General features: G+C 60.3%; 1 protein-coding gene across 1 annotated transcript; it reads left to right on the top strand.

Annotated features, from left to right (window-relative positions):
* The first annotated feature begins 4,929 nt into the window (after window positions 1–4,929).
* FGF8 (fibroblast growth factor 8) lies at window positions 4,930–10,551 on the top strand. Its single transcript, XM_032423469.1, is given in 7 exon segments — window positions 4,930–4,961; window positions 5,065–5,101; window positions 5,638–5,704; window positions 5,707–5,738; window positions 5,990–6,137; window positions 9,304–9,410; window positions 10,261–10,551. Coding segments are annotated over 7 exon segments (714 nt in total).
* Window positions 10,552–11,363: the final 812 nt, after the last annotated feature.

Genomic DNA, 11,363 nt, shown 5'->3' with positions numbered 1-11,363 from the left:
TCTTACAGGCTGTCTCTGAGCGGGTCTGGGCCCTTAGAAACCTGATTCCGGGGGCCAGATGGAGGGGGCTGGCCAGATTGGGTGACAGGGAAACCAGAATCCGGGTGGCCTGGCATATGGGGGCAGAGAGGGGCTCCTGGGATTCAGCCTCCTGGGCTAAGGGGTTCCTGATTCCCAGCACATTGCCTGGTCTGGGGGTCTCTGGTGCCCGTAATCAGGTGTTCTGAGGTTTGACTGCTGCTATGCCAGGAAGAGAAAGGGAAGTACCTGGTGTGAGCATTCGTGTGTATGTGACCAACTCTGGGGTCAGCAGTTCAGCAGCTGTGTTGATGTGGGGTGGGGGGCGCGTATTTCAGTGTCCCACATACAAACAAACAAACAAGAGGTTAACTCCTGAGACAGCCTGGGGCCAGACATGCTGAGGATGGACAAAGTACAGTGCCTGGTGGGGTGTGGGGTGGTAGGGCCAGGCCCACTCCCTCCCACACTGCCTGCAGGGCAAATGAGTGAACAAGTGGGAGGGGTCCCTAGGTAACCCGAAGAGGCTGGTATTGGGGCAGGTAAGGTAAACTTTGGGGAGTGTCCCACAACACGGAAAAGCATTCCCACTTCAACACACATCCCTGGAGTAGGTTCCCCCCTCCCCGTGGTGAGGAGCTCTAACTTCCCTTTTCTCTCAAGTTGAGGATGAAGGAAGGTGATTTCTCTCTGTGTTGCAGTGATCGGGGTCGCAGGCCCCTTTCTCCTCTCCAGGAGGGCTTTGCTGAAGTGCTTACATCCGGAACCAGCGTGGTGGGCCGACCAGGCTCCAGACCATTCACCTTCCTGTGGCAGGGGTCCCGAGGGAGGGGGCATTGCAGCTAGCGCCCTCTGGTGGGCGAGATTGAAACCGCCTTTGGCCGTGGGCTCCCCACGCCGCCTTGCAGGGGGGCTACGTGAGTGATCTCGCCCGTGAGTGGCCTGGGGTGCCGAAGTTTAGGCAGAAAGCGAGGAGTAAGTCACTGAGGCTGACTGTATTGGTTCTTTGATTGATTGATTGATTGATTCGTTCGCTAGAAGAGCTCTTGTTATAGCCCTTCTCTTCTTCCTCTCACCCATAACCTCCAGAGGCCTCGGCACGTGCTTGGTTGGGGGCGCGGGAGACTGGCTGAGTGCAGCGAAAAGTCATCTCTGGGGGAAGCCTCCCCAACCCACCCATCTACGCCCTGTGCGTGGCCCAGCTCGGACATTTACCCCCTGCGAAGCCGCTGAGCGATCATTGTAAGCCTTGACTGTTTGCTGGGTGGCTCTCCCCGCGACCCAGGCAGGCGCCGAGCGCGCTCCTGCCCGCAGTAGGGGCCCAATCCACATCTTCCCCTTCTTGCAGGACTTTCCCGGCCCGAAGGGGCGCCCGGCCGACAGAGCTGGGAACTGTTTTTTCTCCCTCTCCGCCCCGCCTCTCGGTGCCCGTTCTGTCGGCTCAGCGCACAGTAGGAGCACTGCCAGTTCGCTTTGGCCCGGAGCACTGAGGGATGAAGGCGTCCGCCGGGGTTTGCAGACTGCTGGAGGACGGGCAGGCCTGTATTCGGGGGGCGAGGGAGACGACTCCCAGGCAGCGGCCCCAAGTGCTTAACGTAGTCTCGGCGATTTGCATTTGAACAGTCGGTGGAGAGTCGGCGGCGCTTTGAACGCCAGGCGCCGGAGGCGCGCAGGGGAGCTCTCGGCAGTCCGGGCGGCCCCGCGCCGGCTGGTGTGGATGTGAGGGGCCCAGGGTGGGCCGGGCACGAGGGATGCGTTCGGAAAGAGGCTGAAGGTGTGTGTTTGGGTCCCTGCGAGGGCGTGTTTGCGGAGAGGGGCTGTTTGTGTTGGCGAGGAGTGTGTGTTTGTGTTTGCAGGAGGCGAGGGTGAGGGTGTGTGTGTGTGTGTGTGTGTGTTTGCGGAGTGTGGGGGCGGCCGGGAAAGGTGGCCGGGCTGTCACTCAGCGATCAGGTTGACAGGCGCTCCCTCATCAGGGCTGGGGAGCTCTGATTGCAGATTCGAGGAAACAAAATAGCAATTGTAATTACGGGGCTTTGATAAGATAAAGGAAGGAGCGAGCTGGCCGGGAAGGGAGCAAGCGAGGGAGGGAGAGAGTGGCCTGCTGGGGCCCCGACGGAATATTTGCATCTGTCACTCACCGGGCGTGCCGGGGCGGTGCCGGCGCCCTACGTGAGGGTGTCCCCATCTGCTCCCTCCTCCCTCCCCCCACACCCCCACCACAAGACATAGACTTTTGGGGAGATGAGAAGAATCTCTAAAACTGATGAGGGTTCATTTCGGGGGAAGTTCTCAAAATGTAAAGGAATTCTGTCCTATAGAAAGGTCCCTTGATAGAGGTTAAAGTGTATATACTAAAACCTTGACCTCCACACTTTTAGGTCCCAGGACGCCCATCTCTTCTGGGGACTGGGTTAAGATCATTGAGGCTCAGCTCAGGGACTTCAGAACCAGGGTTGTGGGAGCTCCAGAACCAGGGTTGGACCTGAGTCAGCTGCTCTCTGGCCTCCATCCCCGCCCCAGGGAAGGGCTAGTGCTCAGAGTGACTCCAGTTGTGGCTCCAAGACTCTGCACACTGAGCATGGGCTAGACTGCCCTGACTCCGGCCCGGGTCCTGCTCCACGCTGTTCTCATCAGACTGTTTTCAGAGGGCTGAGTCCCCAGTGGGGAGAAGGCCCTTCCCACCCTCTGCTCTCCATCTCTCCACTCACTCATTCATTCATGCACAGAAATAAACATTTTCAGGGGCCTACTATGTGCAGGGCATGCATTTAAGATGGTGAGCATCCTGCCTGATTGCAGCAGTAGAGCTGGGGGGGTGGAGACTCGGCAAGCAGCCTGCAGGCCTCTAAGACAGAGGACAGTAAGGAAAAGAGCTGGTTTGGGCTGTGGGCACCAGAGCCCACCTCACCTGTCTCCCTTCTAATGGGCTCACCTCTTAGTGGGGTTGAGAGGAGACAGTGCAAGTCCAGCCTTTAGCAAATACGAGTGCTCAATAAATAGTGGTGCTTATGATTATTATCCGAAGGCAAGTCTTCCTGGGGAAGCCACTCCTGGGCTGAGGTCTAAAGGCTCAGCCAGTTTCTTCATTGTTCATTCATCAAATGCCAACTGCAGAACAACCCTGCCCAGCTCAGTGCCATGAGCTGCAAGTTCCGATCTAAAAGACGTGGTCCTTGCCTGGAGGTCTGTGTGTGCAAGAGCCAGAAGAGTGAACAGACTCCTGGAGCGGGGGGTGGGGGGACACGGGACAGGTAGGCTCAGGGAGTCTCCTTCTCTGAGGAGGGATGAGGTCTTGAGACAAGTCCTCTGACTGTTCTCCCATCTATGCATTGCTCAGTGTTAGCATTATGGCTGGGAGTAGGAACAGGTGGGGCATCGGGACAGGTGAAGCACGGAGAGAGGGGAGGTAGGCAGAACTTGATTGTACTGCTGGGCAAGGACCTGCCTACTGCCCCTGGCCTAATAGCTTCCCAGGACCACCCCAACCCCTCCAGTCCAAGCCCCAAGGACATGGGGTGCCAGTGGGGCAGGGGAGGTCATGGGTGGATGCAGCAGCTGGGTAGGGCATCAGTGGCTCAAGCTGCTCCTCAGTAGTGTCAGTCCCAGGGCGTCTCTGCCCACCCAAGCTGCTGCCAAAGAAGCACCATGGCTCAGGGTTTCCAGAAGCCTCTGGGGGGAAGCAATGAGGGGCTGGGAGAGGTTTAGACACTACTTCCTTCGGGGACCCCCCCCCATGCTTGACACAAAGCGCCAGTCCACCTCTAGTCCAGTAGGTGTGTAAATGCCTCAGTGCACAAATACTGAGGCTCAGAGAGGGAAAGGCAAGGCGGCCTGGATCTGAGTCTCTTCTCCAGGAAAAGCAGCTCACAGTCGTTATTTTTGCCCCCTCCGCCTGCTGCTCTGGGAGGGCGGCAGCGACTATAGGTCCTGCCAGGGACCCACAATGGTGGCTCATGGTGCCTCTCAAGCTTCAGGTTAGTGTGTGGGGGACGGACGCAGGGGTGAAGGTGATAGTAAGGGAGGGGACATTCCTCGCTCTCAGGGTCTTTTTGGAGACGGGGCGAGACAGAAGAGACCCGCAGCAAGGGTTACTCAGCAGGAAGGCGGGGGTGGGGGTTCGGGTCCCCGTCGCAGGGAGCTCACAGCCATTCCCTCCCGCGTCAGCGGCCACTTCCAGGGGACACACAGGGCCGAAGCACACAGTAGGTGGCTCAGAGACCCGCCGCCTAGTCTGAGGCATAAGCGGACCCGGCCCCACGGTGGAGACTTGGCACCTTCCGACCCCGGCGCACCCGCGGTCCAGGAAGCCCAAGCCCGAGGCGCCCCCCCACCCCCCATCCCCGCGGGTCCAGACCCCTAGAGCGCGCAAGGGGTCAGCCCCGGGATGGGGGGGAGGCGTCCCCACCGGCCGCCCCCCGCCCCTCCCGCGGTCCTCAGACCCCTCCCCTAGCCCAGACCCCCAATCCCAGACCCGCCGGCCGCCCCGCCCCGGTCCGCCCCGCCCCCGCCCCGGGCTGCGTCCGGGCCCCAGCTCCCAGCCGGGGGCTGCGGGCTCCGGCCGCCCGCCCGCCCCGCGCTCCCCCCTCGCGCCCGGTGCGGCGCCCCCCGCCCCTACCCCTCCCCCTCCCTTCCCACCTACCCACCCACCCTGCCGGCCCGTTACCCTCCCGCCCGCTCCGGCTCCTGAGCAGCCAGCGGCCACCGGCTCCGGCAGCGGCGCAGAGCCACTCGGCACGGCGCGGCGCGGCGAGCTCGACATTCCACGGGACCCGCGGAGCCGCGTCCGGACCGCCGCCCGCCTCCCGCGCTCCAGCCTTCCTCGGCCGCCGCCGCCCTCGGCTCGTCCGTCGCGGCCGCCCGCGGGCCGGCGCGATCCCGCCGGGGTTCTCGGTGCTCCCCGGGCCGCGCGCCATGGGCAGTCCCCGCTCGGCGCTGAGCTGCCTGTGAGTACGGCCGCCGCCCCCGCGTCCCCGCCGGGCCCGCGCCGCCGCGCCCTCTCCGCTCACCCCGCGCCCTCTCTCTCCCGCCCGCTTTTGTCTCCCACAGGCTGTTGCACTTGCTGGTTCTCTGCCTCCAAGCCCAGGTAAGGCGCACTGCGCGGCGGCGGGGCCCGGGCGGGCCGGCGGGGGCCGCCGGTTGGCAAGGTCGGGCAGGGGCCCGAGGACCGACCCTGCGGCCAGCGCGGCAGGGCTGGAAGGAACCTTAGGAATCCAGCCCCGCACTTGCCCTAGGAGGGAGCTAGGGAACAGAGAGGGAGCGCCCCGCCTGAGGTCACACAGCTGGTGTGCGGCGAGGCTCGAACCCAAGGTTTCGGACTCCAGCGCTGTCTCCCGCGCATCCTAGCCAGGTTGGGGTGGATAGGGAGCTCGAGGGGCAGCCACACCTGGCTGCCGAGGAAGTGGGGGAGCTGGGGCCTGGGAGCGTTCGTTGTCAGAAGTCCCGGTGACCGCCGCAGGGACTCTCTCCGCGGCTCTCTGGGGAGACTGGTGGCGGGTCTGGCCGAAAGATCAGGTGCCTAGGCTCTCTGCGCTCTCAACATTTGCTCCGTAAATTTGTCTTTATAAATGTCAGGGGTCGGGCAGCGCTGTCTCCCTACTTACAAGCGCCCTGCTTTTCTAGGAAGGCGTGGTGGTGCGTGGGGGTTGGGGGGGGGCGGCGGCGCTGGGCAGGGAGCTTGCTTCCCTGATCCTGGCCAGGAGTCCCAGGGTGTTTCCCAACAGGTAGGTCCAGATCGTTCCGGGATCATCCTTGCTAGGCTGGGTCTGCCCGACTGTCCTGGGTTGGGTGTTGTGGCCCGAGCTGGCATGTTGGGGGGACCACCCAGCCCCTGCCGGCGGCCTGGGGTAGTGGAGGCGCGTGCAGGGCGATGGGGGCCACTCGGGCCCCTGGGCAGAGTAGCATTATAATGGCGTGTTGTGTATTTTTCAATTTCCTAAAGGTAACTGTTCAGTCCTCACCTAATTTTACACAGCATGTGAGGGAGCAGAGCCTGGTGACGGATCAGCTCAGCCGCCGCCTCATCCGGACCTACCAGCTCTACAGCCGCACCAGCGGGAAGCACGTGCAGGTCCTGGCCAACAAGCGCATCAACGCCATGGCGGAAGACGGGGACCCCTTCGGTAAGGCGAGCTGCCCCGGGCACGGTGAGGGTAGACTGTGGAACATGCCCTCCTTCCCCTGGCTGGCCCGCCCGCCCCATCTGTGCTGGCCAGAGGCCTCTCCAGCTCAGAGGGAAGGAGTTGAGGCAAAAAAGCATCTTGGGGGTCAGCTGGAGAAGAGAGGGCTAGGAAAGGGACCCTGGGGAGTACTTGGCCCACAGGTACTCCTTTCCTGCCCAGCAAATGAATGAATCCAGGAGTCTCCCTCTCCACCTCCGCCATTCACACACCCCTCCCCAGCTGCAGGTGGAGACAGAGGGTTCTGCGGGAGGGGCCACAGGTTTAAGGGAAGCGCTTGAAAGAGGATATGTCACCAGGGTCCAGAAAAGGAGAGTTGGGAAAGAGAAAGGAGAAAAATCCCCACCCCACCCCCAGCCCTTCCAGCTTGTATAGGGGGTGCCACAAACCTTTAAATATTTTGATCAGAAGGGCCAATTGCGCATAGGCACTGGGCTTGGGAAGGGCCCTTTCCACTCCACTGACCCAGGAACCCAGGTGGTGGTCGGAACCGGGCTCCTGACTCCTCATGGGGTGGTGAGTCCAGGGAGCTACTGCAGGGCAGAGAGGCTGAGGACTGATTGATTTCTAAAACATTCAATATTCCTGCCTTGAAACCAGGCCAATTTCCAGAGTCCTGGACGTACCAAGAGAAAAGCAAGCCCTCTGGGCGGCTGGTGTTGTTTTTAGAGAGCGATTATTGTGAGTTTAAAAACCTTTAAATAATGACCAAGTTAAACAAGCATGAAAGGAGAGGGGAAGACTCTATTAAAATGTAATAAAAAGGTGAGGCATTTTAAGAGCTAAGAAGAAAAATGAATGATATAAAACAGAAAAAGAACGAGCCTTTTTTCAGATGTGGAGTTTGAAAGGAGTTGCAAGTCTGTAAATGTTAAAAAAGAGGTTCAAGATTGTTCTCTATGAATCTCTGGAGAGACCCCCGCGTCTGGCAGAGCGATTAAAACTCTTCTTACTTTCACCTTTTTTAACATTTCCTGAATACTTTCTCCTCTTCTCGAGCCAGTTTGGGGGATCGAGTATGTCTCACTGCATTTTTTCTGCATCGACGTAGCTGACTTCCCTTCAAAGCTGGAGAAGGAGACATAATTTTCCCGGGATAAATCTGTCACTGGGGTGGAAGAATAGGTTTGAAAATGTTAAGCTTTCCAAAAGGCCGTTCGGGAAAGCTGCCGCAAACTGCGGCCCCAGCTCCCCAGCGCCATCCAGGAAGGGGAGTGGGGGCTCTCAGTGGAGAGGGTGGGGGGCGGCCTGCCCGGTGGCCGAGCTCCCCCGCTGGGCTGGCAGGGCCAGCCTGCCGTCCCTTTGTCCCTCCAAACTGGCTGCTTGCTGCCCTTCTCAGCTTCCAAGGAAAGGGAACGAATGCTTAGCTCCTCCTGGGTTCACTCCACTGGAGCAAATGGTCCAGCATCCTTGGGTTTTGGGGAGGGAAGAAGAGGCTACGCTGGCCATGGCGGAGCTCATCTTCAGACCTCAGAAGTCTGATGCCCACTTCTGTCCTTACAAGTGTAGGAAGCTTTCCAGGTTCCCTGATCCCTGCCTGCCAGGCAGGAGTGGGAGCTGGAGGGCCCAAGAGCAGAGGCGTAGGGTGTGCAGCTGGGACAGTATGAGTCTGGGGGAGAATAGCAGAGAGGTCCGAGTTGCTTCCCTGCGGGTCCCAGGAAGGAAGAGAGGGATTGTTCAGCCCCGTCTGCCCCATTTGGCCGGAATCCTCAGAGTGGGATCCTCTCGCCCCTTCTCCCGTCAGTGTCCCTCCTGGCCCTAGCAGCAGTGACTCCTTGCTCTGGAAGGCAGATCAGGAGAGGGATGAGCAGACTGACTGGGTCCAAGAGGAGGTGGGTGGGAGGGGAGGTGACAGCTGCATTTCCCTGGCTGACTTGGAGCCAGACTGGAGAGTTGGCCATTGGGTCCCAGCTCTGTGCTTATGTGAAGGGGTGGGGGGCAGTCACAGGCTGGGCAGTGAGGGCTGCCTTGCTGACCTTGGTGCCCATCTCCCCCCATTAATTTTGGGGACAAAGAAGGCGCTGCCTTGTTAGTGCAGGCTGGGAGACAGCTCTGGGAGTCCCAGAACTGCTTTCTCAAGGAGGGAAAAGGAGTAGAGAGGACAGGAGACCCAGCCCCTCCTGTCCTATTCCCAACAGCTAAGTCAGCCCTCATTCCCTTCTTGGGGACAGCCTCAAAGGGAGGAATTACACAGGGGCGAGACAGGGACCAGGACTTCTGTGGCAAGTTGGCTGTCTGAGGGAAGGGCACAGGGGAAGAAGGCACAGAATTCAGCTCCCTGTCTCATCAGCTTTCCAGACTGAGAGGCAAGCATGCCTGATTTTCTCCCCTCCTCACCCACAGAAAGTGTTTGGTCACTGGGGTGAGAAGCCCAGCTGTGATGGGGGTTGAGAGAGAAAAGACTATTTGAGTCATTGCTTTCTGGACACTGGGGCTGGGGACAGTGGTGACTGGGAAGCGTGGAGAAGAGCAGAAGCCTCCTGGCTGGGGTCTGAGGTTCTGGGGAAGCAGCTGGTTGTGCTCAGGCTGCGTGTGTAGGGAGAGTGGTCCGCATCCCTGTCAGAGCAGGGGGGGGGGGTGGCCAAGGCTGTGAGTTAGAACCCGAGGTGTTAGAAACGGGAGAGAGTGCTTTTAGTTTTCGCCTCAGAACTCATGTCACTGCTGCACCCCAGAAGTTTCTAGTGGTCTGTGAGGCATGTGCACATACTGCTTTGAGTTTGAAGGATTCCCAGAGATCTTCTGATGAGAGTAGAACTCTAGTCATGAAGCCTTGACATGGAAGTCAGTACTGTCCGGTTTTAGACGAGGGTCTGTTCAGTTTGATGGCTCCAAGATTCCTCTGCAGAACCCAGTTTGTGCTTCATGATCTTGTCCATCCCCCTGTGTACCGTCAGGTGAGGGACCTGAGGCCCAGGAAGGGGACGTGATCTTTCCCAATGTCGCACAGCATATCGGCAGCTGGGCTGGGGCTGGAGCCCACGTCTTGGGTACCTGCTCTTGGAGCAGTTGCTACTGGGATGTGACAGGTCTGAGGGTCAGCTGGGGTGAAGATGTGGTACAGTGGGGGTCAGGGCGCTTCCAATAACCATCCCCCCACCTTCCCTGACAGCAAAGCTCATTGTGGAGACAGATACCTTTGGGAGCCGTGTTCGAGTCCGAGGAGCTGAGACTGGCCTCTACATCTGCATGAATAAGAAGGGGAAGCTGATCGCCAAGGTGAGGCCCCAGAAGGAATGGAGGGTCCCTGGGGCCTGGGGAGGGGGCTGGGCTGGCAGAGCTCCTCCAGGATCCCAGAGAGACACAGGGCCACCTTGGGGTTACCTAATGACTGGGTGGGGGTGGGGGAGGTGAGAGAGAAGGAAACTGCTTGAGAGATGAAAAGCTATAAAGGCCAAGGAGGAAGAAGGAAGGCTAGGGAAGGGGCTGGTGGGGGGGTTGGTAAATTCCATATATCTTTTTAACAAATCGCCAAATTGCTTTGCTATTATGTCCAATTACATGGTACCAGCATTTGGAATGTTCAGTAAGCCGCAGGCCCAGCCCCTCAGCCGAGCTCTGAAATGGCCCCATTAGTCACGGCTCTTCTCCAGCCTCAAGCTCCCCGCTTCCTGGGCTCCGCGTCTCCCCGAAGGCCTCCCCTCCCCCATGGGGTGGCTGCCCTGGGGCCCCTGGGGTCCTGAGGGGCGGGTGGGGGGGATGTGTGGTGCAGCTGGGGAAACGGGTGCGAGCCGCTCGGCCAGACTGGTGGGCAGGAGGCCAGGGCAGGCAGGGTCTGGGCCCCCTCTCTGGCCCTCTGTGTTGGGGCCCAGCCCCTCCGGAGACAGCCATGTGTCACTGCTGCCCGGGAGGACAGGAAGTTGCCGGGTGGGCTGCGGCTTGTGAGGGATTAGAGAGCGGGTGCCCGGGCGGGGGTGGGGCTGTCGCTCGTGCCCACCCTGCCATCTGCTGGGGTGCCCACCTGCTGTCTGGGGCCGCCTGCCCTCTGCCTCTGCTGGGGTGGGGGTGGGGTGGGGGTGCGGCTCGGGCCGGAGCCCAGTAACGCCCGCGTCTGGCCCACTACCTGCAGAGCAACGGCAAGGGCAAGGACTGCGTGTTCACGGAGATCGTGCTGGAGAACAACTACACGGCCCTGCAGAACGCCAAGTACGAAGGCTGGTACATGGCCTTCACACGCAAGGGCCGGCCCCGCAAGGGCTCCAAGACGCGGCAGCACCAGCGCGAGGTCCACTTCATGAAGCGGCTGCCCCGCGGCCACCACACCACGGAGCAGAGCCTGCGCTTCGAGTTCCTCAACTACCCGCCCTTCACGCGCAGCCTGCGCGGCAGCCAGAGGACTTGGGCCCCGGAGCCCCGGTAGGCGCCGCCGCCCTCCCCGCCGCGCGGAGCCGCTGCTCGCGGGGGAGCACAGAGAAACTCCGGGAGCCGAGGTCCGCGCTGCTGAAGGCTGGGGAGGAGCTGGGGGAGCCCCGGGTTCTAGCCTTTGATAATTGTTTGCCGTTGGGTTTTTTGTTGTTGTTGTTGTTGTTTTGTTTTGTTTTGTTTTTTTAAACAAAAGAGAGGCTCTATTTTTGTATTCCATTTGGCTGTGGTGTCTGTCTTCTTCAGTTTCGGGAAGGCCGGTAGTGGCCTAGACTGGGATTCTGGCGGGGTTCCCTCCGGGTCGGGGGGCTTTTCCAGGCCCGCAGAGGTGCTCCTGAGATCCCGGCGCCTGCAGGACAAGCTGGCTGGGCAGCCGGGAGCCCACTCCCCCCCACACCCAGGCGGGGGCAGGGAGGAAAGGGTGGGGACTTAGAGCAGGTTTTTTAAGGCTGGGTGTGGGGAGGGGGTGGATGTGTATTAGTTGTTATTAAATGACTGAAATATTTATTTAACTTGCCTATTAAAAATGTGTGTTGGAGAGCAAGTCCTGTGGGGGTCGGCCCCTCCCCCTTCCCCAGCTGCCTGGGCGGCCCTAACCCTAACCAGTTCCCACTGGAGCCTCCCTCCAGCCTGACTTAGGACCTGTGCCTGTCATTGTTACGGAGGGGCTCTCCTGATGGGACAGAAGCAGGGAAAGGGGCAAGAAGAGGCTCTTAGCTGGTCCTGGGAGCTCTCAGACCAGGACCTCCTCGCTCCTTGGGGGAGTCATTGCCAACACTTCCCCTAGCCACCTCTAGGGCAGAAAAGAGG

Source organism: Phoca vitulina, unplaced genomic scaffold, assembly GCF_004348235.1.
Source record: "Phoca vitulina isolate PV1807 unplaced genomic scaffold, GSC_HSeal_1.0 scaffold28, whole genome shotgun sequence".
NCBI lineage: Eukaryota > Metazoa > Chordata > Mammalia > Carnivora > Phocidae > Phoca > Phoca vitulina.
The sequence above is the reverse complement of the archived record's forward strand: the minus strand, read 5'-3'. Positions and strand labels throughout refer to the sequence as shown.